Here is a 25,834-nt window from a genome sequence, read left to right on the forward strand (position 1 = left end):
GGTTAAATACCACCGCAAAGCGCCTCTGCAGAGGCGCTTTGCCGGCGGTATTGCCGCGCCTTCCCATTGATTTCAATGGGCAGGAGCGGTGAAGGAGCGGCATACACTCCGCTCCTTCACCGCTCCGAAGATGCTGCTAGCAGGACTTTTTTTACCGTCCTGCCAGCGCATTGCTCCAGTGTGAAAGCCCTCGGGGCTTTCACACTGGAATGAAAGCAGCGGCACTTTCGGGTCGGTTTGCAGGCGCTATTATTAGCGCAATAGCGCCTGCAAACCGCCCCAGTGTGAAAGGGCCCTTAGGGGTTCTAATCCCTACCCAAACTATCCAAAACGTTAAAAAAAAATAAAAACATTAAGTTAACATTTTTGAGACCTGTCGAAGGGTCCAGTGCACTTTCCAAGCACAGTATTTAAAAAAGTACTTGCCACCATCACTAGTCTGCTGCTATTCATTCAAATATGACAGCATGCAGTTGTTTGGCGTTTTTGTAGAATGGTCAAACAAGGGGACAGCCGGCAACTCCGTAAATCCTTCAAATTCTTTATTGTCACACCTCATTGAGTAAAAACAGTGGTTGATGTGTTGTGGCGAGAAGTCTTGACCACAGCACAACTGACATGTGACAATAAAGAATTTAAAGGATTTACGGAGTTGCCGGCTGTCCCCTTCGTTTGACCATTCTGTCTATTGGTGCTTAAGAGGACTCCTCAGCCTGAGCACCCAAAACACGGCTCTCACCTATTACTGATACCCCATGGCTCCACTGTTCTGAGCGATGTGCTTGTCTTTCCTTGCGTTTTTGTAGAATGTCCTGAAAAATGCCTAGAACTGTGATGAACCTGCTGAAATCTATGAAGTAATTTCTTAAAGTGACCCTGGGTTTCAAATATAAAGTTTTTTTTAAAAAAAAACCACCATGTTATTAGCTTTTCAGCAGCCTGGATATTAAAATACCATCGCAAAGGTAGTAGATTCTCCTGATGGCTCATATGTCACTATAGGACGTACAAGCTGGCAGGAAGAACCAATGGAGGTGGAGAGCAGTGAAGGGGCCGTATTTTAAAACAAAAAAAATGATTTTTGGAAGTGCAAAAAGAACTATAACTATAGAAGAAAAAATGAAATAAAAGTAATATTTTACATGTAAACACAAAATATTCTACTCAACATTTTTACATTTCCAAACTGAACCTGCCATATTAAAACTATTGCAAAGTTCACGCAGGTGAACAGAATGGCGGACCGCGATGAGGGAGGGGGCAGAATGGCGGACCGCGATGAGGGAGGGGGCAGAATGGCGGACCGCGATGAGGGAGGGGGCAGAATGGCGGACCGCGATGAGGGAGGGGGCAGAATGGCGGACCGCGATGAGGGAGGGGGCAGAATGGCGGACCGCGATGAGGGAGGGGGCAGAATGGCGGACCGTGATGAGGGGGGGGCAGAATGGCGGACCGCGATGAGGGGGGGGCAGAATGGCGGACCGCGATGAGGGGGGGCAGAATGGCGGACCGCGATGAGGGGGGGCAGAATGGCAGACCGCGATGAGGAGGGGGGCAGAATGGCGGACCGCGATGAGGGGGGGGGGCAGAATGATGGATCGCGATGAGGGGGGGGCAGATTGGCAGACCGCGATGAGGAGGGGGGGCAGCAAGCGTGGGGACGGAATGGAGGACAGTGAGCGTGGGGACACAGGATGTGATGTCCGTCTGTGCATAACAGACGTGCATAAAAACAGATGTCCATGTGCATGAAAACTGGGGTAAACTGATGTCTCTGCAAGTGAAATCTGCGTAGTTTTTATGCGAGTATGGTGTGAATGAGTCCCAAGTGGATTTCACTTCAGATGGTCATCTACTGGTAATCTGTGGAATTTTACAAGCCATTCGTCAACTTGTAATAAAAAAAATGTTTTTTTTAGCTATATTCTGCTCTCACATTGTATCTGCACAGTAAGTAGTTCTGTACAGTCCAAGGGAATACAGTGGCTTGCGAAAGTATTCGGCCCCCTTGAACTTTTCAACCTTTTTCCACAATTCAGGCTTCAAACATAAAGATATAAAATTTTTATTTTTTGTGAAGAATCACCAACAAGTGGGACACAATTGTGAAGTGGAACAAAATCTATTGGATATTTTAAACTTTTTTAGCAATTAAAAAACTGAAAAGTGGTGCGTGCAAAATTATTCGGCCCCTTTACTTTCAGTGCAGCAAACTCACTCCAGAAGTTCAGCGAGGATCTCTGAATGATCCAATGTTGTCCTAAATGACGGATGGTGATAAATAGAATCCACCTGTGTGTAATCAAGTCTCTGTATAAATGCACCTGCTCTGTGATAGTCTCAGGGTTCTGTTGAAAGCGCAGAGAGCATCATGAAGACCAAGGAACACACCAGGCAGGTCCGTAATACTGTTGTGGAGAAGTTTAAAGCCGGATTTGGATACAAAAAGATTTCCCAAGCTTTAAACATCCCAAGGAGCACTGTGCAAGCGATCATTTTGAAATGGAAGGAGTATCAGACCACTGCAAATCTACCAAGACCTGGCTGTCCCTCTAAACTTTCAGCTCAGACAAGGAGAAGACTGATCAGAGATGCAGCCAAGAGGCCCATGATCACTCTGGATGAACTGCAGAGAACTACAGCTGAGGTGGGAGAGTCTGTCCATAGGACAACAATCAGTCGTACACTGCAAAAATCTGGCCTTTATGGAAGAGTAGCAAGAAGAAAGCCATTTCTCAAAGATATCCATAAAAAGTCTCGTCTAAAGTTTGCCACAAGCCACCTGGGAGACACACCAAACATGTGGAAGAAGGTGCTCTGGTCCGATGAAACCAAATCAAACTTTTTGTCCACAATGCAAAACGATATGTTTTGCGTAAAAGCAACACAGCTCATCACACTCAACACACCATCCCCACCGTGAAACATGGTGGTGGCAGCATCATGGTTTAGGCCTGCTTTTCTTCAGCAGGGACAGGGAAGATGGTTAAAATTGAGGGGAAGATGGATGCAGCCAAATACAGGACCATTCTGGATGAAAACCTGTTGGAGTCTACAAAAGACCTGAAACTGGGACAGAGATTTATCTTCCAACAAGACAATGATCCCAAACATACAGCAAAATCTACAAAGGAATGGTTCACAAATAAACGTATCCAGGTGTTAGAATGGCCAAGTCAAAGTCCAGACCTGAATCCAATCGAGAATCTGTGGAAAGAGCTGAAAACTGCTGTTCACAAATGCTCTCCATCCAACCTCACTGAGCTCGAGCTGTTTTGCAAGGAAGAATGGGCAAGAATTTCAGTCTCTCGATGTGCAAAACTGATAGAGACATACCCCAAGCGACTTGCAGCTGTAATCGCAGCAAAAGGTGGCTCTACAAAGTATTAACGCAAGGGGGCCGAATAATTTTGCACGCCCCACTTTTCATTTTTTTATTAGTTAAAAAAGTTTCAAAAATCCAAAAGATTTCATTCCACTTCACAATTGTGTCCCACTTGTTGGTGATTCTTCACAAAAAATAAAAATGTTATATCTTTATGTTTGAAGCCTGAAATGTGGAAAAAGGTTGAAAAGTTCAAGGGGGCCGAATACTTTCGCAAGCCACTGTACATACAATTAAAAAGAGGCAGATGGTAGATCTGATGTTACAAAAATATTTTTATCCTAGGGTGGAGCTCCTCTTTAAGACTACCTTTTTTCTTCAAGTGTAAAAGGGGAAACTTAATTAAACATGTCATTTTTTAAAGTCAATTTGCTATAACTGTATTTTTGTTGTTGTATAATGGATACTTGGGAACTCTATAATTTAAAGGAACTGCAATCCTCTGGCACATCCATGGTTAGCACTATGAACTTATGTAACATCACTCCAACAGGCAATTGTCCTCTAAATACTGCGCTAGCAGTCATGGAATAAAACTGCCCTCCCACGCTACTGTTTGGGAAACAGGGATCTATGAAATGTATCTGAATAAGCAAAGCTTACAATGCAAACTGGTGGGAGTATTATAGGGAGGAAAATTCCTCATCTGCAAATCCGCCTACCTCCAAATTTTAATCCCATGAGTGATCTAGGGACATTTTTTTAAAACTACTTTGGGATTCATTTATTTGGGTTTAATTTATTTTCTGAAGAGTGTGGCAGGACTTTGTTAGGCTGTGCTGCATTGCTTTTCTCTGCTTTATATACATTTATTTGCATGTATAGTTGTAAATTATAAAAGGAATGTAAAAAACAAACTGCTTTCAGGCAAAATTGATACTGCAAGGCAAGACAAGACAATGAAAAATCCCAAAGTTCTAAAGCAGAATATAACACCGGTTTTGTTCCCTTAAGAATCATGTTAAAGTGTTATTTAACCCGCATAAGTAAAAAAACATATAGTCCTGCTGACCATGTTAGATGCGTGCCCTAAACTTAGCAAGCCTGTAAGTTGTCCTGTATTCTACTTCCTAAACCCGCCCCTCCTTTCCTGTTTTAGGTTGGCTCCAATGCCTTGCAGACTCCCTTGGAGCTACCCTTGCATGCACACGTACATATGCTGCCTGTTTATATAGGCACATGCACAGCCTTGAATCTGAAAACTCCCAATGCAAGCCCCGAAGGCCATTTACAAAAATGCTGCAAATTTGCCCTAAATAAGCAAGGCCACAGTGTCTCCAACTTCCATGAGAGAACCAGGGCTGTATGAAGCCTGAGCCCTTATCTGAAAACAACCATGCTGAGACAGGTTAAAGTTGAAACACCACCATCCATACCCAGAAGAAGAAATGAACAGGTATTTATAGGACATCTTTGCAATGCTGATTTCAGATAGAATAAAAGCCCCAAAAGTTAAAATAACTCTTTCTTAGCTAAAATTTGGATAACTGATGCATCCATTTTGTCAAGCAAAAAAGTGATCTAAGTTTGATCAAGACCTGCGCAAACTGTGGACACAGTATTCAAGAAATTTTAAGACCAACTCCAGGGACACTGCAATGGTTAAATGTTTGTCAAGTCTATGGTTGGAGGGATAAGGTGTAAAACTTGCCTTATTCCATCCTCTGGTAGGCTTCCTCTATCCATGCAAATGGTCTTCTCTAAGGCTAATTGGCCTGCGGTTGCCTTCTTACCTCCTAACATACAACGCAGGACTAACAGCCCTGCGTTGAATATGAAGGTGCTACAGGACAGCCCATAGCATCAGGGGGGAGGAGGAGAGGGCTGAAGTGTGTTGTAGTGAGGAATAGCCTAAAGCTAGCCATGAATGAATCAAATCTCGATTGGCCGAGATTTGATCCATCTATGGTAGGCTGGTTGTACTGAAGTTGATCCGAATCGAATTAAGTACAACCAGCCTGTCAGATTTTTTGCATGCGATCACTGCCGCCATTATAGCCATAGCAGTGATCATTCTGTTCTGCTGGTCGGGAAGGCTCCCTGCCAGCAGAACACAATGGCGCTGCGTGAGGGATTCCCTCAACACTGAATGTGTTAGTGGGGGAACCAAGCAATTTTCTTTCCTTCCTCCCGTGGTGGAAGGAAAGAAAAAAAAAAATTGTATAATCTATGGTTTGTCTAAGTAATACAATCCTTTCCTCTAACCCCTAGAGTTAACAAGCATTAAACCCCCCCTTGAAGTAGGAGGGGGGGGGGGGGTCCGGGCACTGCAAGGGTAAAAAAAAAAAATAAAATAAAATTTCAAAATTCGGGCTCTTGGAGAAGAAATTTGTATACATGAAGGGGGGGGGGGGGGTCCCTACTGCAAAGGTTATTTTTTTATTAACCCAGAGTCAAGCTTTCAGGAGCCTGTAGAAACCAACAAACAAAAAGTCTGATAAATACAATTTACAGATCGTAATCTTTCGCCGCCCTGCCTTAGAATTTTATCTTTTCTTCCCCAGAAAAGTTAGACGTTAAATCTTGTAATCCCTGGCTACTGAATGTCATAGTACTTTCAGGTCCCATGACATCTTCCTTTTAATGCTTTTGCATAGAGCAAGACTTAATAGTTAAATATAACGAAATATTATGATGCAACAAAATAAAACACAACCTGAGTATTAAAAAAAATTAAAAAAATGAAAAGAACTGCACATAACCGGCCATAAGTACACACTTAAATTATATACATACACATATTAATATATACACCAAAGAAGTCTCTAGAAAGCCTCTGTTGCACATCCAAATTGCACAACAGACGTGAACATGCTTATCCAATAAGATGGTGCAAAGAGCAATAATGATATCTGCTGAAACCCATAAACAGTCTGCATTCTCCTTCCACCATCCTACTGAATATTTCTGTGCATTGATGAACTTCAACATGAACAGATCAGAAAGATAAAGTGCATGAGTTGCTCAACAACAGAGGTGGCTATTTTGTGAAAGAAGCCAAAACTCCACATTGGTTCAGCCAGTCTCAAGGAATCCATGATATGGCTGACTTATGTGGGGTGTCACTGGCTTCACTAAAACAAAATGGAGTCCACTGTGGATGTTAGGACACACAATGACTTTCTTCACATTGCATGGAGATGGATGCACTTTACACCTGTCCAATAGAGTCATCTGTAGAATTTAAGCTGTGCTTAATAATACGGCAGATGCACAATATCAAAACACACAGCCTTAACAATATGGATCCCACCATCTGTTGTTCATGTGGCCTCTGATGTTTTCTTCTACGTATACTGCTCCAAAACAGCTGCAAGGCTGGGATCAAGCATGGAGGCAAGCTGTAAGGGTGTTCGCCCCTCTCGGTCATGATGCTGCAGGTTGGATCTTGGGGCGAGGTAGACAACGACAGGAAGGTGACCTTCACGAAGAGCCAGGTGGATAGGGAGGGATCCCGAGACATCAGGCACATTAAGATCTGCGCCATACTGAACCAGGATCTGCAATGTGTCGAGGAAGCCTGTGCGAGCTGCATCGTGTGCCGGCGTTATTCCATGCGAGTCTTGAATGTTTGCCGTGGCTCCTTGTTTCAGCAGTTCTGATGCTACGGACGTACTACCGAACATCATCACCTGTAGACAAATGGATACAAAGAGATATATTCCAGACATGAAGGAAGAACAGACCAATCACAGGACCACCTAAAAAGGAGAACTGCTCCTTATTATTGTAGTCCTCCTGCCCCTCCCAGTCTCTCTCACACACACACTTGTCCTAGATCCAGTATAAGTGATCACCAATGATGATGCACAGCTGCTTGTCAAAATATATTTCTTTGGAAAGTGCATCAGGCCATAGATGAGATTTGCACTTGATTCCCCCCATCAACACATTCAGTTCTGGTGGAGCTATTGTGTTCTTTACCCTAAAGGAGTGTTAGCTACATTAATGGTACATTTATATGTCTTATTGACAGCAGCGCCATTAGATATTTTTTTCTTTTTTGGCACAATTCAGCACAGAGCGCAGGTGTTTTAGATTTATGTATATATGTTTTCCTAGAACCCATGTCCTTTTTGGAATAACTTTTACGACACTACAACTTCCTACTGACGCCGCTGGTTTGGCTCTGCCCAATTTGTATTTTTACTACCTGACCTCCGTATTAGTTACCCTACACTGGTGGTTTACTTTTCTGATGGGAACCCTGCTTTAGATTTGGAAGGCAACGAACGTCAGCTCCCCTCAATTACTCCAATCGTTGGTCTATAGAGAGCCCCTATCCTCCCTGGCTGCAACTCAACTGCTGAAAATGACAATTAAATGTCAGGTTCACACCAGCACGCTCTGCGAGATCGCATGTGATTCGCACCACAAATCACATGCGATGCGATTTTAGCCATGCGATTTGATATCACATCGCATTCGGACCAAAATCGCACCAGGTCCCTTTTTTTGGTCTGCACCAGATTCATGTCTGAACTGTCAGTTCGCAGTGTGATATGCAAGCTGAAATGGGGGTGTCATTAACAATGTATTGACACTCCCGGCAGTTCGCATATGGCAGTGTGAACTGCTGTGCACGTCGGGTGCGATGCGGAAATCCGCAGTGGATTCGCAGGGTTCACACATTGCACAAGTGTGAACCGAGCCTAAGGCCCCTTTCACACTTATACGACTTCAAAGTCGCACGACTTTACTGTGATTTCGCGGCTGCTATTTTGCCGCGATTTGGGAACAGTACTACTTTGTTTGACTTTGCCACAACTTTGGCATTAACCATTCTCAGCTTGTGCTTACAAAGTAGTGCTGAAATCGTGTCTATATTATTCAGGTACGATTTGCATGCTACTTGAGGGTTTAACATTGAGGTCTATGGAGTACAAATCGTATGGAAGTTGGACCAAAGTAGTGCAGGGACTACTTTGAAGTCGGCACGTCTTAAAGTCGTGCCAATATGAATGGTAGTCATTGAAAATCATGGAGAATGACTTGTCATACCATTTTGCAGTACAAAATCGTGGGACAAGTCGTATAAGTGTGAAAGGGGCCTTGGCTAACAGTACTTTGTTAACAGTAGTTAAAAAACGATAAATGTGTAAACCTAAATAAACAAAAATGCATTTGGCACAAACAATTATAGCGTTCCTTTTATATGAAAATGTAACTTTTTTTTTTTTTTTTTAAATCTTGACACCATTTCTGTGTGGGTATAAATAAAAAACTACAATCTCCTCCACACCTGCAACGCGGTCCTCCCGAAGTGGTTGAGGCAGTCAGGATGTATCCTCTCCTGATGTAGCAGTCTCTTCACCTCCTCAATGTCCCCCTGAGCTGACGCCTTTGTCAGGAGGTCTCCAGCACTCGTCTCTTGAAGCAACATTGGAGGGTTTACAGATGAACACCTTTAGGGAAAACACACAGTAAATGTATGCCATTTGTATGGAGTGGGTGAGACACATACCAGAAGAATGCATTTAGATCACCTGATTAAACGTTTTAAAGTTTGCAACGTGGTAAAAAAATAAAAAAGTAATTCCAGGCAATTTTCATTCCATCAATTATCAAATTATGTATATCATGCTAGTGCTTCAAAAAAAAAAAAAAAAAAATACTCAGCGATTTTAAAGAATTGACTCTATTAACAACCTCAATACAAGTCTCCCCTGTAAGGACATGTCGCTGATCGGCTCTCCTCTCCTTTACACTGTCAGTGTGAGGCGAGGAGAGCCAATAAATGGCATATACTTGTTTTAATGCGATCGTCTGCGATGCGATTGGCTCTTTACTGAGATCAGGGACATGGCGCGCCCACGATCGATGGCGCATAAGAAGGCATCCCAGAACGAGAGCCACCCTGCTACACTGTCATTTGTCTATACAGTGGGTGGGAGGCAGTTAAGGTACCCTTAAAACGGATTTAAAGTGGTTGTAAAACTCACAAAAAAAAACCCTGCAAGACAAAGGGCATAATGAGCTAGCATGCATAGCATACTAGCTCATTATGAATTGCTTACCTTAGATTGAAGCCCCCGCAGAGGTCCTCGTACCCCGCTCCGGCCGGCGACATTGTTCCCGGAGTTACTGCCGGGTATCGCTGGCTCCAGCTTACAACCACTTTAAAGTGGTTCTAAAGGATAAAGGGTTTTTATCTTCATGCATGAAAGTGAAAATCCTTCAGAGTGCAGCTCCCCCACCGGCCAAACCTAATACCCGAGCCCAATCTTAATCCAGCAATGTGCATAAGAGCAGAGGCTCCTCCAGGTCTCTCCCTCCTCATTGACTGAGATACTGGCTCCCGCTGCTTTCAATCACAGCCAGTGAGGAGGGAGCGGGGGGGTCGAGCCACGCTCTGTGTGTCTCAGACACACAGTGGGGGCTCAGGAGCGAATACACACGAGTGCCCCCAGAGCAGCTTGCTCTGAGGACACTTCTGAGGTTTCACCCGAGAAGAGGAGGATCAGGGCAGCTCTGTGCAAAACCATTACAGAGAGCAGGCAAGTATGACAGGTTTGTTAAAAAGTAATGCCTAAAAATGAGAAATGTATTATTTATAAAATGACTGCAAAGCCCTATTACTGGCAGTGTTCTTATGGTAAACTCTTAGCGCATGCTAAAGGGTTAGATCGCAGCTCACTGTACAGCCGTGGCCAAAAGTTTTGAGAATGACACAAACATTACAAGTTTGCTGCCTCAGCTTTTTATGATGATAATTTGCATATACTCCAGAATGTTTTGAAGAGTGATCAGATGAATTGCAATTAATTACAATGTCCCTCTTTGCCATGAAAATGAACTTAATCCCATAAAAAACATTTCCATTGCATTTGTGAAGAAGGCTTCAGGGCGCCCAAGAAAGTCCAGCAAGCACCAGGACTGTCTCCTACAGATGATTCAGCTGCGGGATCGAGGCACCACCAGTACAGTGCTTGCACAGAAATGACAGCAGGCAGGTGTGAGGGCATCGGCACACAGTGAGGTGAAGACATTTGGAGGATGGTCTGGTGTCAGGAAGGGCAGCAAAGAAGCCACTTCTCTCCAGGAAAAACATCAGGGACAGACTGATATTCTGCAAAAGGTACAAGGATTGGACTGCTGAGGACTGGGGTAAAGTCATTTTCTCTGATGAATCCCTTTTCCATTTTTTTGGGGGCATTCAGAAAAAAACCTTGCCCGTAGAAGAAAAGGTGAGCGCTACCATCAGTCCTGTGTCATGCCAACAGTAAAGCATCCTGAGACCATTCATGTGTGGGGTTGCTCCTCAGCCAAGGGAGTGGGCTCATCACAATTTTGCCTAAGAAAACAACCATGAATAAAGAATGGTACAAAAACATCCTCCAAGAGCAACTTCTCCCAACCTTCCAAGAACAGTTTGGTGATGAACAATTCCTTTTCCAGCATGATGAAGCACCTTGCCATAAGGTAAAAGTGATAACTAAGTGGCTTGGGGAACAAAAACATGGAAATTTTGGGTTCATGGCCAGGAAACTCCCCAGACCTTAATCCCATTGAGAACAATGGTGAGCCAATGGAAAAATCGTCTGGGGTGCCGACATCGCTGGATTCCTTGATCGGTAAGTGTCCTAATATTAAAAGTCAGCAGCTACAGTATTTGTAGCTACTGACTTTACATTTTCTTCTGAAGGAGTCTAGACCTTCTCTTTAAGTATGTGTGTGTTTTTTTTTATTTTTATTAGAATGCTCAAATTCCTTCTTTGCTCAGCGCTGCTGTTCAGTCATGTGTCCTCCCTCTGCTAGCATGCATACGTCATAAGGGAATCTCAGCCCCTCCCACTGTACTCGCTTAGATCTCGAAGGAGAGCAGAGAGAGGACATTTGACCACACAGTGCGCTGGGCAAAGAAGGTATTTAGCAATATAATAAATAAAAAAGGAGTTCCACCCAAAGGTGGAACTTCCGCTCTAAGCAATCCTCGCTCCCTTAAATGCCACATTTGGCATGTCATTTTTTTTTTTTTGGGGGGGGGGGGGGTACCTAGTTTTGACAGATACCCAGCTCCCACTTCTGCTCTCGCCGCCTAGGTGACTCCTCCTCTCCCCCTCCCTCCCTGCAATCTTCTGGGACATGTCACAAGTCCCATAAGATTGCCCGGCCACTGGGAAGGCGCAGCGTGACTCACGCATGTGCAGTGCACACCAAGCTGTGAAGCCGCAAGCTGTCAAAGCCGGATGTCCACACTTGCAATGCAGGTGCCGGGGACAGGAGAGGGAGCGAGCGAGACTTTGGGCAGCCGCATCGCTGGACCGTGGGACAGGTGAGTGTCTGTTTATTTAATTGAAGCTACACTTTTTGTTCCTGCCTAATCTTGATAAAAACGTAAAAACGACTGGAACAACGCTTTAATATGTTCCTAAAATGGAGAGAAGAAAAGTATATACTATATCACTTTACAACCACTTTAAAGCTGAACTTAGTTACAGCTAAATACACAGATGAGATACATAAAAGTACATAACTAGCTATAATGTAAACATCCCTTGTAATAGAAATAAGCATGACCGGTCCTCTTTATTGAGAGATCTGGGGTCAAAAAGACCCCAGATCTCTCATGTACCTAAAAAAAAAAAAAAAAAAAAAAACCAACACACACACACATTTTGCCTATAACCACTTACCGACAACCTGCCGCAGATGTATTGCGGCAAGATGGCTTGGCTGCGCAAATCGCCGTACCGGTACGACGATTTTTACACTAGCTTTCGTAGGTGCGCGAGGGAGCCAATCAGCGGGTCCAGCAGACTCTATGTCCGCCGGCCGCCCGCGATCTTTCCCCGCAGAGACAGAACGTGGGTCTGCTGCAGTAAACAAGGCAGATCTCCGTTCTGTCAGGGGATGACACTGAGATCTGTCTTCCTGCTATGTAGGAAGACGGATCTGTGCATTTCCCCAGTCACACAGTCCCCTATACAGTTAGAAAACACCTACAGGGAACACATTTAACCCCTTGATCGCCCCTGTTAACCCCTTCCCTGCCAGTGTCATTAGTACAAGGTCAGTGCATATTTTTAGCACTGATCACTGTAATAATGTCACTGGTTCCCAAAAAAGTGTCAAAAAGTCAGTTAGGTGTCCGATCTGTCTGCCGCAATGTCCCAGTCCCACAAAAAAAAATAAAAAAAATAATAATTCGCTGATTGCCGCCATTACTAGTAAATAAATAAATATGCCATAAATCTATCCCCTTTTTTGTACACACCAACCTTTTGCGCAAACCAATCAATGTACGCTTATTGGGGTTTTTTTTTTTTTTTTTTTTTTTTACCAAAAACATGTAGAAGAATACATATTGTCCTAAATTGATGAATACATTTTTATTTTTTTGGATATGTATTATAGCAGAAAGTAAAAAATTTTTTTTCCCCAAAATTGGTGGCATTTTTTTGTTTATAGCGCAAAAAAATTAAAACCGCAGGAGGTGATCAAATACCACCAAAAGAAAGCTCTATTTGTGGGGGGGGGGACGACGTCAAATCTGTTTGGGTAAAGTAACGCAGTGCCACAGCGCAAAAAATGGACTGGTCATTAAGGGGGTAAATCCTTCCGGGGCTGAAGTGGTTAAGGAAAAAAAAAATCCTGTATGACCGAGAACAGGAAGGGATGTCAGACATCGCTCTGGTCCTCCAAGGGAATAGAGCCGAGTGGGGCCTATGTTGCCCTCACTCAGCTTCCTGCCTAGCCATCGGCCGCACCAGATCGGTTCCAAGCTTCCCGATGGCTCCAATAGGCAACGGAAGGGGGGTATCTCTCCCGCTGCCTATAAAAGTGATCCCATGGCGAATCTGCCACTGGGGTCACTTATCTAAATTTGAACGCCTGAAGGGAAAAAAAAAAAAAAAGGAAGGAGGATACTGGGGATATGGCAGCTAGCTGCTACCATAACCTCAGTATTTAACTGTAAAGTAATGACGTACATTTGACAAGTGGTTAAACCCGCAGTGATGGCGAGACTCTTCTCCAGGGAGGAAGTATACATCTATTGAGGTAAGATTTTCAGTTACAGAGCACAAGTTCCAGGAGCAGTCAGCTAATGCAACATTTACGGAAAGCCAGATGCAAAGAGGCTTTGATTCAAGTAAATCTGCTGAGATATGTAAACAGACGTTGTGGTTTTGTGACCAGAGTGCGGAGGGGGGAATACCCTGTCGTTTCCTCGTGTCTAACACCTTATGATTTACCCTGAAATGGAGACAAGTGTTTCTATGGTATAAAAGTAAAATCCTATATTCATTTCCACAATGTGTTTCAATTATTTCTAGCCTACTGCTATTAATCTGAACAATCTTTGTAAACGAACTTTGTGAAGATCCCCACACATTTCCTTCCTTGAATTCTGTGACACGTAGTCACTATTCCCTGTGCGTAGGTACTGCTGTGTCACCCATTTCACAGAGCCTTCCTTCCGTACTACAGAGGTACTGAGAGAAGGAGTTTCAGGAGGCGGAGTCAGTACAGGAATAACTGTTTTCAGGCAGCAAGGTACCATGGGATATGTAGTCCTTAGAAAGTGAGGAGAAGCTGCAAAGCATGCAGGGAATCCAGGAAGTTATGGAAAGAGATGGCCAGCAGACAGGCAGCACTCAACATGAAGGAGATTATTCAAGTAAGCTTATATTGGATTGTCAAAAATATCTATTGTTTGTATTGTTATTACAATGCTGTCATTATAGAACAAAAGGATTCCATAGAATTCCTTTAACCACTTCAGCCCTGGAAGGTTTACCCCCCTTCATGACCAGGCCATTTCTTGCGATTCGGCACTGCGTTACTTTAACTGACAATTGTGCGGTCGTTCGGCGTTGTACCCAAACAAAATTGATGTATTTTTTCCCCTCAAATAGAGCTTTTTTTGGTGGCATTTGATCACCTCTGTGGTTATTTTTTGTGCTATAAACAAAAAAATTAGCAACAATTTTGAAAAAAAAAAAAAAAAAAAAAAAAAAACAATATTTTTTACTTTCTGCAATAAAACTTACCCAATAAAAATATGTAAAAAAAAAAAAATCTAATTTCTTTATCAATTTAGGCCAATATGTATTCCGCTACATGTTTTTGGTAAAAAAAAAAAAATATCCCAATAAGCGTATATTGCTTGGTTTGCGCTAGAGCTGCACAATTAATCGTTAAAGAATCAGATCACGACTCTTCCCCCTTCTCGTGCCAAGTTTATGACATCGCTTACATGGAGAGAAGGAGAATTAAAGGTAACACTTTGTCCTTTCAGATCAAAGGGATGAACTTCGGTCTGTAAATGAGGGCAGTTTAACCACTTAAAGACTAAACCTTTTTCTGACACTTGTTTAAAAGTTAAAATCTGTATTTTTTTGCTAGAAAATGCCTTAGAACCCCCAAACATTATCTTTTTTTTTTTTTTTAGCAGAGACCCTAGAGAATAAAACGGCAGATGTTGCAATATTTTATGTCACACTGTATTTGCGCCGCTGTCTTTCAAACGCAATTGTTTTGGAAAAAAACACTTAAATGAATGAATAAAAAAAAACTAAAAAAAGTTAGCCCATTTTTTTGTATAAAATGTGAAAGATGTTACGCTGAGAGAATCGTGAGCTTTATTCCAAGCAAAAAAAAATTGTGATTCTCATTTTGGCCCGAATCTTGCAGGTCTAGTTTGCGCAAAAGTTATTGCGTCTACAAACTATGGAATAGGTTTATGGCATTTTTATTAGTAAAGGTGGCGATTAGCGATTTTTAGCAGGACTGCGACATTGCAACGGACAAAATCGACAACACTAAGTGACACTTTTTGGGGACCAGTAACACCAATACAGTGACCAGTGCTAAAAAAAAAATGCACCGTCACTGTATAAATGGCAGGGAAGGGGTTAACATCAGGGGCAATCAAAGGGTTTAACAGTCCTCCTAAGGTGTGCTTTTTAACTGTGTGGGGGATGGACTGACTCGAAGAGAGCAGAAAAGAAAAATCCCCTATGGTGGACTTTAAAGGCACATGAGAGTATATTTGAAAGAGTATTCAAAGTATCTATAATGCAAAAAATAATTTTTATTAATGATTAGACATAGTCACTAAACTTGTACATATAAAAATATGAAACGATGGAATGTCTAGACAGTTTGTGATACTGTCACCATGTTTGTAAGAAAGAAAGCATATATGAAGTCCTCTTGCCACCAACGCGTTTCGGAGTACAATCTTTCTCCTTCTTTAGGGGTGTATGAAGAGAAAAATATATATAATTTTTGGTGGCAAGGAGAATTTCAACATTCCATCATGTAACATTTAAAAACACAAGAGAAATATACATAGCAGTAAGAGCTGTGTCTGAAGATTCTCTGCTTCAAAACACATAGGCATCAGGAGGAGTCTCTAAAGGACTGATATAAATGGCCTTGTTTACATTGTTCTGTCTCTCCTCCAAACGATTACAGGTGGCCGACAGCTCAACTCGCTGATTGGCCCCTGCGGTGTCCAATCACGCGCCCCAGACCGGGAAGTCGGGCCGCCCTGCTGCAGTATGTGTGCGGGCCAGATGTAGTTAAAGGAGAACTACAGGCAAAACCTTTTTTTCCCCCCCCCATTTTGGATAGAGCAAGGGAGGGTTATAACCCCTGAGGTTTGAGAAAAATCCTGGACAGCTGCACTTAAAATTATTTTCGCCTTTATTGGAGTGAAAAAAAAATCAACAAAAAATACATGCCGCAGCAGAACTTGCAGGAAAGCTGGTGCGTTTCACACTACAAACAGTGCTAATCATAAAAGCTATTATTAAGCACTGTTTGTAGTGTAAAGCGCGTCAGTTTTCCTGCACGTTCTGCTGTGGCATGTATTTTTGTTGATTTTTTTTACTCAATAAAGGCGTAAATAATTTTGAGTGCGGCTGTCCAGGATTTTTCTCAAACTTCATTGCTATAAGCATTGCCGGCACCTGTGGTCTTCCAGCCTGCAGGAGAGGTCTGTTCCCGATTGACCTGCCTGGAGAGGTGATATTTCTTTTTCAGGGTTATAACCCGTCAGGTTTTTTTTGCCATCTGTGTCCCATTGCAGAGATTTCCTTCACTTCCTGTCCCATAGCCAAACAGGAAGAGGGAGAAAATCCCTGCAAATTAAGGGAATTTCTTGGGAACCCCCAAGTTACCCAAACTAGTGTCCCCAGATTGTCCCTCTATCACTTTTCTGGGGACAGCCCAAAATTTGCAATTTTGCTTTTACTTTCAATGATAATGGTAAACAGAACAAAAATAAGGTGAATCTCCTTAACAGGAGCACAGCCCACAATAAAAACGGACAGGGGTTCCAATTCCTCTCCACTCTATCCAAAACGGAAAAAAAAAAAAAAAAAAAAAAAAAAAAAAAAAAAAAAAAAAAAAAAAGGGGGAGATGCCTTTAGTTATACTTTAAGCAAACGATTGATTAAAATAAAAATAGTATATACAAATGAACTGATATATTAGTAAAGAATCATGTCATTAGAGGAACCTTGGATGCTGTGCTGAAGGCAAAGGCCTAATCACCAGTGTTGCTTGTGGCCTCCCTGCAGCTGATCTTCCCCAGTTTTTACTACAATGCCTTGTTTGGCCTTCTCAAATTAGAAAGGGCACTGATATGTTTCAGGCGGAATCTAGGACAAAGGGTTGCTTTTCCAGGGTGCTGCTAAGGAACAATTACCACTTCTAATTCTCCCCTATAACATAGGAAATTTCACTTTTTGGGTTCATTTCCACTTTAAAATGAAACTTACATAAGTGGGATTACCTGAGCAAACAAAGTGGCTATGAATTTTAAATTTCCTAGCTTCAAATAGGTTATCGAAGTGAAAGCCCTCTTGCACATGAGAGTAAAAAACCCTCAGTTTTTTACTGATTTGAAATGAGATGCATTGTTGTCTATGGAACAAGGCACATAGCAGAGTAAAGATGAGTATTAAGCAATAATGTTGCACAGAGCAGTCCCTTACCTCCTCCTCTGTGTCCCCCCCCCCCCCCCACTGGCGCCACCCATGCGGGTGCGCTCCTGATCTGAGCTGTGTGCATCAATATACGCACACAGCACCAGTAAGCCAGGCCCCCTTTACTGGAAGTGGTGCTGCAGATGGGACAGCTCTGCTGCAGTGAGGGGAATCAGGTAAGTGTGTAGAGAACTGGTGAAGGCAGTCAATAGGGTGTTTTTTTACGTTAACCACTTGAGCTCTGGAAGATTTCACCCCCTTCAAGACCAGGCCAATTTTTTGCCACTTAGCACTACACTACTTTAACTGGTAATTGCGCAGCCATGCAACAATGTACCCAAACAAAATTGATGTCATTTGTTTCACACAAATAGAGCTTTCTTTTGGTGGTATTTGATCACCGCTAGGTTTTTTATTTTTTGGGATATAAATGAAAAAAAAAACAAAAAAAAACACACACATATATATATATATATATATATATATATATATATATATATATATATATATATATATATATATATATATATATATATATATATATATATATATTTTAACTTTCTGCTACAAAACATATCCAATAAAAAAATAAATAAATAAAACTTCATTAATTTTGGCGAAAATGTATTCTTTGATAAAGAAAAAAATCCCAATTATGCCGTGTACACACGACCGGACTTTTCGACAGCAAAGGTCCGACAGGACGAATCCACCGGACAATTCGATCGTGTGTGGGCTTCATCGGACCTTCGCCGTCTGAAAAAAAAAAATAATCAGACGGACTTTAGAAATAGAACATGTTTCAAATCTTTCCGTTGGACTCGAGTCTGGTTGAAAAATCAGTTCGTCTGTATGCTAGTCCGACGTTCAAACGACGACGCAAGGGCAGCTATTGGCTACTGGCTATGAACTTCCTTATTCTAGTCCGGTCGTACGTCATCACGTACGAATCAGTTGGACTTTGTTGTGATCGTGTGTAGCAAGTCCGTTTCGTCGGAACTCTGTCGGAAAGACCGTCGGACCTTTGATGCCGAAAAGTCTGGTCGTGTGTACGCGGCATAAGTGTATGCTGATTGGTTTGCGTAAAAGTTAAAAAGCGACTACAAACTATGGTATATATACTGGAATTTTTTTTATGTTAGTAATGGCAGGGATCGGCAAACTATAATGGGACCGCGATAGTGCGGCAGCCAATCTAACACTTGGGGGGGGGGGGGGACACACTAACTGCCACTGACATTAATAGTGTGAGCCGTGATAATGCTATAAACTGTCACTGTACTAAGGACACTGGCTGGGATGTGGTTAACATCTAGAACAATCAAAGGGTTAAAGGTGTGCCTAACTATGTGTAATGTGTGTAAAGTGTTCTGCTTTTTACTACAGATCTTTGTTTCTTATCCCTGCTTTGCAGAGATAAGAAACAGGGAGATTGTTCCCTCTGTACAGACCACAATGGCTCCGGGTGCCCCAGCAAAGCCAGCGAGACCCGCAAGTGAGGGGAGAAACGATCTGCCGACATGCACGGCGCTGGATTGAAAGGAGTCTTTGGTAAGGGTCGGGGGGGGGGGGCTGCCAACACCTAAACATTTTCTACCTTAATGCATTCCTTGCATTAAGGTAAAAAATTTTTAGACTTTACTACCCCTTTAAGCACAAAATCATGTGCCTGTACGTGATTTTTTCTTAAGCTCAGGGGCATGTGTGCCGCCAGAAGCCCGCTGTGATTGGACACAGCAAGAGCCATTTAACAGGCCTGGCGGACGCAATGTCCTCTGGGAACCGCAGACTGTTCTGAAGAGAGGCAGAACTGCGGTCTGCCCATGTAAACAAGGCAGATCGCCATTCTGTCTGAGGGTGAATGGAGATTTTGTGTTTCTCCTAAGCAGAAACACGGATCTCTGTTTTATGTTAGTCAAAGCACATGCCCTATAGTTAGAAAGCACCCTCTAGGGACACACTTAACCCTTTGATCGCCCCTGGTGTTAACCCCTGCCAGTGTCATTAGTATAGTAACAGTGCATTTTTTTTTTTAGCACTGATCACTGTAATAATGTCACTGGTCTCCAGAAAATGTCAGTAAGGTGTTTGATTTGTCGCAGTCCCACTAAAAATTGCTGATCGCCACCATTACTAGTATAAAAAAATAAATAAATAAAATAGATAAAAATTCCATAAAAACATCCTATAGTTTGTAGACGCTATAACTTTTGCACAAACTAATCAATATACGCTTATTGGGATTTTTTTTACCAAAAATATGTAGCAGAATACATATTGGGCTAAATTGATGAAGCAATTTGATTTTACATTTTTTTTTTACTGGATGTGTTATATAGCAGAAAGTAAAAAAAAAAAAAAAATAGTTTTTATTTATTACAAAATTGTCGCTTTTTTTGTTTATAGCACAAAAAATAAAAACCGCAGAGCTGATCAAACACCACCAAAAGAAAGCTCTATTTGTGGGGAAAAAAAGGACGTCAATTTTATTTGGGCACAGCGTCGCATGACTGTGTAATTTTCAGTTAAAGCAAGGCAGGACAGTATCGCAAAAAAATGGCCTGGTCTGGAAAAGAGTAAAACCTTCTGGAGCTAAAGTGGTTAATAAAAAAAAGAAAAAAAACATTTGTGTATAGATATAAAAAATACATTATAAACTAGGGTTGTCCCGATACCACTTTTTTAGGACCAAGTACAAGTACCGATACTTCTATTTCAAATACTCGCCGATACCGAATACCGATACTTTTTTTTTGTGTCACGTGACAGTGGTGTTTTTTTTTTTTTTTAACAGTGCTTTTTTTTTGGGGGGGGTGAACGGAGGGGACAGCGGAGAGGCACAGTGAAGGAGAGAGGAACGGAGGGGACAGCGGAGGGGGACAGAGGAACGGAGGGGGCATGGAGGAGGACGCAGTGACAGTCAGCGGTGAGCGATCACTGCTGTATGTCACTAAAGCAGCTGAAAGCCGATGGGGGAGAATCTTGTAACTCCCCCACGCGCCGATCACAGCTGTCTTCCAGGTATCGGCGGAAGCATCGGGAGCATTTGCCCGAGTACAAGTACTTGGACAAATGCTCGGTATCGGTGCCGATACTGATACTAGTATCGGTATCGGGACAACCCTATTATAAACACTTTTTTTTTTTTTTACAAGTGATCATATATTTTCTGTCCTCAGCTCCATAAGGAGGTCAGAGAGCTGGAGGAGGAGAAACAGCAGAACACTGACCTTCCCAGTGAATGGCTGTGTGTGTGTGTGTGTGTGTGTGTGTGTGTGTGTGTGTGTGTGTGTGTGTGTGTGTGTGTGTGTGTGTGTGTGTGTGTGTGTGTGTGTGTGTGTGTGTGTGTGCGCACAGGTTTGATTATTGGAGGGGAGCACACTTAGTTTCCAGCGCAACTAGAGAACTGACCAGGCTATGTTCTCATGCCTAGTGTTGTCAGTTTTTAATAGGAAAGCAGAGGGACTGGCAGGAACACCAGGGATTTCACACAAAGGAAGCAATACAAAGAGAACAGGATATTCTCTCATACAAATACATGGTACAGCGGGCACAAAAACCTCACATAAGCCTTAATATGCTAATGCAAGTCATTTTCAATATTCTAAATCTGCAGGTTTCATTACAATACCTGGTCACTGGTTTTAAAAAATCCTGCTGATACTGCCATAAATGTTTAGAGATTTCCTGTAAGAGTGACAATGCTCTGCTCCCCGTCTACCAGTTTCTCACCTGAGTACTGACTCACGTGGATTTCCAATGGACACATGAGGACATGTAAAACACACATTCCATAGCCTGTCCTCAAATGGGTTATACAAAATGAACGGAATACCTAACCAACCTTTTGTGCTGGGTCACCAAGGATGTGAGGACGTCATTGAAGGACTACACCACCCACCACTTCCTCCCATACAATAGAATTAACGGATGACCCAACCCAATGATTCATCCATGACACCTTAACAAACAGCATTTCCCTTTTTCTTCAGCTGACAACACAACCATAATACATACAAGACATTAGTGGGCAATTCTTTTAACTTCTTAGTACTACAATAATGTCTTGTTTTTATGATGGTTTATATACGTTCGCTCTATATTAATGGAAATTTTATTTATTAATAATAAAAATGATAGATATCCACATTAATAGGACACAAAACGTCAAAGGTGATTTATTCTTCCAAACCAAATATACCTTTGCACACTGGTACTGACTAGTTTCCCTTCTCCCTAAGTTTTTGTCCATCACTCAGCTAATGTGACCTCCAGTGCTGATGGAGAAGGGCAGGGGATGGGTCAAACAAGGATGCTGTGCAGGCGCCCAATGTCCTCCTTATCAACCAATGACGTTGTTGGTTGTTAGGACACCGGTGGCTAGAAGGTTGTAATGCTGCATAATGAACACCTTTGGCTTTGAGTAGCTAAAAGTCAGACTTCATCCACCCGCTGGCTTGTATAGAATTTTCGGGAAAATTTTAGGCATTTTGCCAAGGCACCCCTGAAGAAACCTGAAGGCAACCTGGTTGAAAAAGTCTAGTCTACGGCATCAGTTTGAGATGCTTCTGAGATTATTCATCGATAGGTGCCTTTGACCTGTAGTTGACCTCCTTCTGACCTGCTTTTAGCATTCCTATAGACTTGTATACAAATGCAAACCCACTTGAAGCCAACAAAAGCCGTAGCAGCCTTTCTCAAGCTTTTTACATCAGAGGAACCCTTGAAGTCTTGGGGAACCCCTGCTAAAACCAGAACATTGGGGGTCAATGAGAAAATCGCCCCTTACATTGGTGACCAGTGGGAGGAATGCCCCCCCCCCCCCTTACAGTGATGGTCAGAATAGCACCCTTACAGACTGCTGAAATGATTACTGGTGTCATTACACCTCATTCTGCCAAGTGGCGATGGACCCGGAATTAGAGTTGCACTGATACTCTTTTTATCGGTGACTAAGAGTAACGATACTTTCAGTCAAACACTCGCTGATACCGAGCACTGAAACTTTTCGGTGCAATTGAAGCCCATACAAAATGAATTGGCTTAAATCGCACTGCAAAGAATCGCACGTGGTTTCCCCACCGCTCCGGTGTGCACCCTGGCTTGTCATAGTGATTTCAGTCTGGGTTCCCACACAAGCAGTGCAGGAAATAACATGCGATTCTGACAGAAATTGCTTCGTATTCCTGTTCAAACCGCAAGCAAATCTGTCCAGTGCGATTTGAGCCCATTCATTTTATGTGGGCGCAAATCGCACTGCAAAGTGTCGGTTTCGGGTATCGGAGCATTTCCATGAGTAAGAGTACTTGTGAAAATACTCGGTATCGGTGCATCCCTACCCAGAACAGTAAGAAACCATTTCACGGAAAATAGATTACAGGGCATTTAAAGCGGTATTAAAACGCAAAAGCAAACTTTTATTATATTGAAACTTACCAATTCTTAGATGTGATGGCTGCATTTGTTTCCTTTTTTTTTTAGGCTTTCTCCTACTTTCAAACCAATCTTGTGAATTAACAAGTAAATCAGTACACATAAACAACAGTGGAGTGACAATAAATGGAATCAGTAGTATTAAGTCCGTAGATGACACAGCACTGGATGGATAAGTCAGCTGGGATCTGTACACCTGGACCACGCAAAATTTAGCAGCTCCTTGCCAATGGGTATGGGGAATCCCTCATAAGTCTTGGTTCACGCTAATGCAATGAGGGAAACGCAAAAGATTTGCTGTGTTTCCCTGCATAGCACTCTAAGCACTTGCACGGCATCCATGCGATCTGCTACGGGTGTCAATGTTATCTTAACCACTTCAGACCTGGAAGGATTTACCTCCTTCCTGACCAGAGCACTTTTTGCAATTCGGCATTGTGTTGCTTTAACTGACAATTGCGCGGTCGTGCGAAGTGGCTCCCAAACAAAAAATTTTTGTCCTTTTTTTTTCCCCACAAATAGAGCTTTCTTTTGGTGGTATTTGATCACCTCTGCAGTTTTTATTTTTTGCGCTATAAACAAAAAAAAAAAAAAAAGGAGCGACAATTTTGAAAAAAGAAATGCATTGTTTTTTACTTTTTGCTATAATAAATATCCCCCAAAAATATATATAAAAAAAAAATTTTCTTCCTCAGTTTAGGCCGATATGTATTCTTCTACATATTTTTGGTGAAATAAAAAAAAAAATTCGCAATAAGGGTTTATTGATTGGTTTGCGCAAAAGTTATAGCGTCTACAAAATAGGGGATAGTTTTATGGCATTTTTATTAATATTTTTTTTTTACTAGTAATGGCGGCGATCAGTGTTTTTATCGTGACTGCGACATTATGGCGGACACATCGGACAATTTTGACACATTTTTGGGACCATTGGCATTAATACAGCGATCAGTGCTATAAAATTGCATTGATTACTGTAAAAATATCACTGACAGTGAAGGGGTTAACCACTAGGGGGTGGGGAGGGGTTAAGTGTGTCCTAGGGAGTGATTCTAACTGTCTGGGGGATGGGCTAGCAGTGACACGACACTGATCGCCGCTCCCGATGACAGTGTCCTGTCACTAGGCAGAATGGGGAGATGCTGTTTACAATGGCATCTCCCCGTTCTTCAGCTCCGTGACACGATCGCGGGTATCCCAGCAGCGATCGAGTCCCCGGGTCCCGCGGGCACGGAGCTTGCAGCAGGCGCACACGTGCACGGCGGGAAATTCAAAGTAACATACAGGTATGTTACTTTGCCCAGCCGTGCCATTCTGCCGACAGCGGTTGGCAAGTGGTTAAAGGGGAGGTCCGCCGAAAAAAAAAAACATTAAAAGCTAGCAGCTACAAATACTGCAGCTGCTGACTTTTAATATATGGACACTTACCTGTACAGGGAGCCCGCGATGTCGGCAGCCGAAGCCGATCCGTCCATCGACTCTCAGCTGCTGCTTCTGCCGCCATCCTCAATGAGGAAATCACGAAGTGAAGCCGTGCGGCTTCACTTCCTGTTTCGCTACTGTGCATGCGCGAGTCGCGCTGCACGTCCTCTCAGGTCCCTGCTGTGTTCTGGGACCTGTGTGTCTCCCAGAAGACAGCAGGGGGAGGACAGAGTAGGCGCTGGAAGTGGCGTACGTCACCTAGAGTTGCCACCTCATCCCTTTAAACCCAAACACCTTTGAATTACACAGGTTCTGAGGCTAATTAAATGCAGATAAGGCACCAAGTGAGTTTAATTCCCACCTTAAATCAGCCACAGAACCTGTGTAATTCATATGTGTTCGGGTTTAAAGGGATGAGGTGGCAACTATAAGGTCACCGCGGTGATCTATGCCAGGAAGTGGGAGCAAACACCTGTATTAGACAGGTATCTGCTCCCTCCTCCTCCCCCATTTTTGAGTGGAACTCCACTTTAACAACACCCCGAAAAAGATCACAGAGCGATTGTCAGAATCGCATTGCATGAGTGTGAACACACATGCGATGCGATTCAGGTGCAGAGGGAAAAAAAAGGGTTCTGCACCATTTTGGTGTGAATGCGATGGGATTTCAGCCATACAAACTACAATTGACAGCAATTAGGAGGCAGTTGTCACCCTATAGCAGGAAGTGTCTGAGCAAGGACCTGTAATGGCAGGATCTCGGTATATTGGGAGGTCTGTACCTCTGGACACACCCAGGGCTGGGATGTAAACAATGCAGGATCCTGTACACCGCACCCCTGACACGCTGATCGCAGTTGTGAAGCTCTGCAGGTTTCCATGCCAAAAAAAAAACTAATTGCTGATTTTTTTTTTTGTTGTTGTCTCTGTAAAGGTCGGTGAACTTGATCCATTTTTTACCAAAAGGCGGAACACGCCTGCGACATTTTTCAGCTAATCCCCCACTATTAGACTGATTCATGTTTCTTTTCTCTTCTTAGCTACCTATACTTGTCATCTGGAGTCTCGTATGACGATGGCCCCATACACGGCTATCAGAGGGCTCACATCAGGAAAGGTGGAGCTGCTGACAGAAGTAAACAAACAGCTTTCCCTCATTACTGCCAAGGAGGATGAAACAGGACCGCTGATTTGTTGCCACAAGCAACGGCTGCCTCTGTGAGAATGAAACGAGACATATGATTGGTTGCTACGGGAAACGGCTGCGGCATTAACGGCCCCCCTCCTTCCCTATGTGTATACACCATACAGACATTGTTAGGACGGGTGACAGGTCCCTTGTCAGCTCCCTCCAACCTTCCCCCGCTCACCTCCTCGTTTTATCGCCTCAGCCGCCCAGTGACCAGCTCCTGACAGTCCGCGAGCTCTCCGACCAACGTCCGCCGATGCCTCACAGCAGACCGGTTCACAGCGCTCTCCTGAGCCAGCCGCTGACGTCACGCCCCCACGTGGTACGAGTGTGTGTTTTTTTAAAAATGCAACTGTGTATCCTCGTTCTACGGGGAACGCCCATAGGCACCGCTCTGCTGGACACGCCCACCATCGGGGCAAGGGCCAATGGCTGGGCCCCGAGGCAGAGGGGCTCGCCGTTGCT

General features: G+C 43.1%; 1 protein-coding gene across 1 annotated transcript; it reads right to left on the reverse strand.

The window, feature by feature from the left end:
• Positions 1–3,547: 3,547 nt before the first annotated feature.
• CDKN2D (cyclin dependent kinase inhibitor 2D) lies at positions 3,548–25,834 on the reverse strand. The gene is made up of 3 exons (XM_073622574.1): positions 25,551–25,834; positions 8,628–8,790; positions 3,548–7,017 (listed from the first exon to the last, which is right to left on the reverse strand). The coding sequence occupies exons 2-3, from the start codon at positions 8,766–8,768 to the stop codon at positions 6,673–6,675; spliced, it is 486 nt and encodes a 161-aa protein (XP_073478675.1). The 5' UTR covers positions 8,769–8,790; positions 25,551–25,834; the 3' UTR covers positions 3,548–6,672.

This window comes from Aquarana catesbeiana, linkage group LG03 (genome assembly GCF_042186555.1).
Source record: "Aquarana catesbeiana isolate 2022-GZ linkage group LG03, ASM4218655v1, whole genome shotgun sequence".
Lineage (NCBI taxonomy): Eukaryota > Metazoa > Chordata > Amphibia > Anura > Ranidae > Aquarana > Aquarana catesbeiana.

Bases quoted from the DNA above. Each gene is read 5' to 3' on its own strand.
- CDKN2D (XM_073622574.1), bottom strand. From the start codon at position 8,768: ATGTTGCTTCAAGAGACGAGTGCTGGAGACCTCCTGACAAAGGCGTCA. The intron at 7,018-8,627 runs GTGTGGAGGAGA...ATTTGTCTACAG, and splicing joins TCGGGAGGACCGCGTTGCAG to GTGATGATGTTCGGTAGTAC.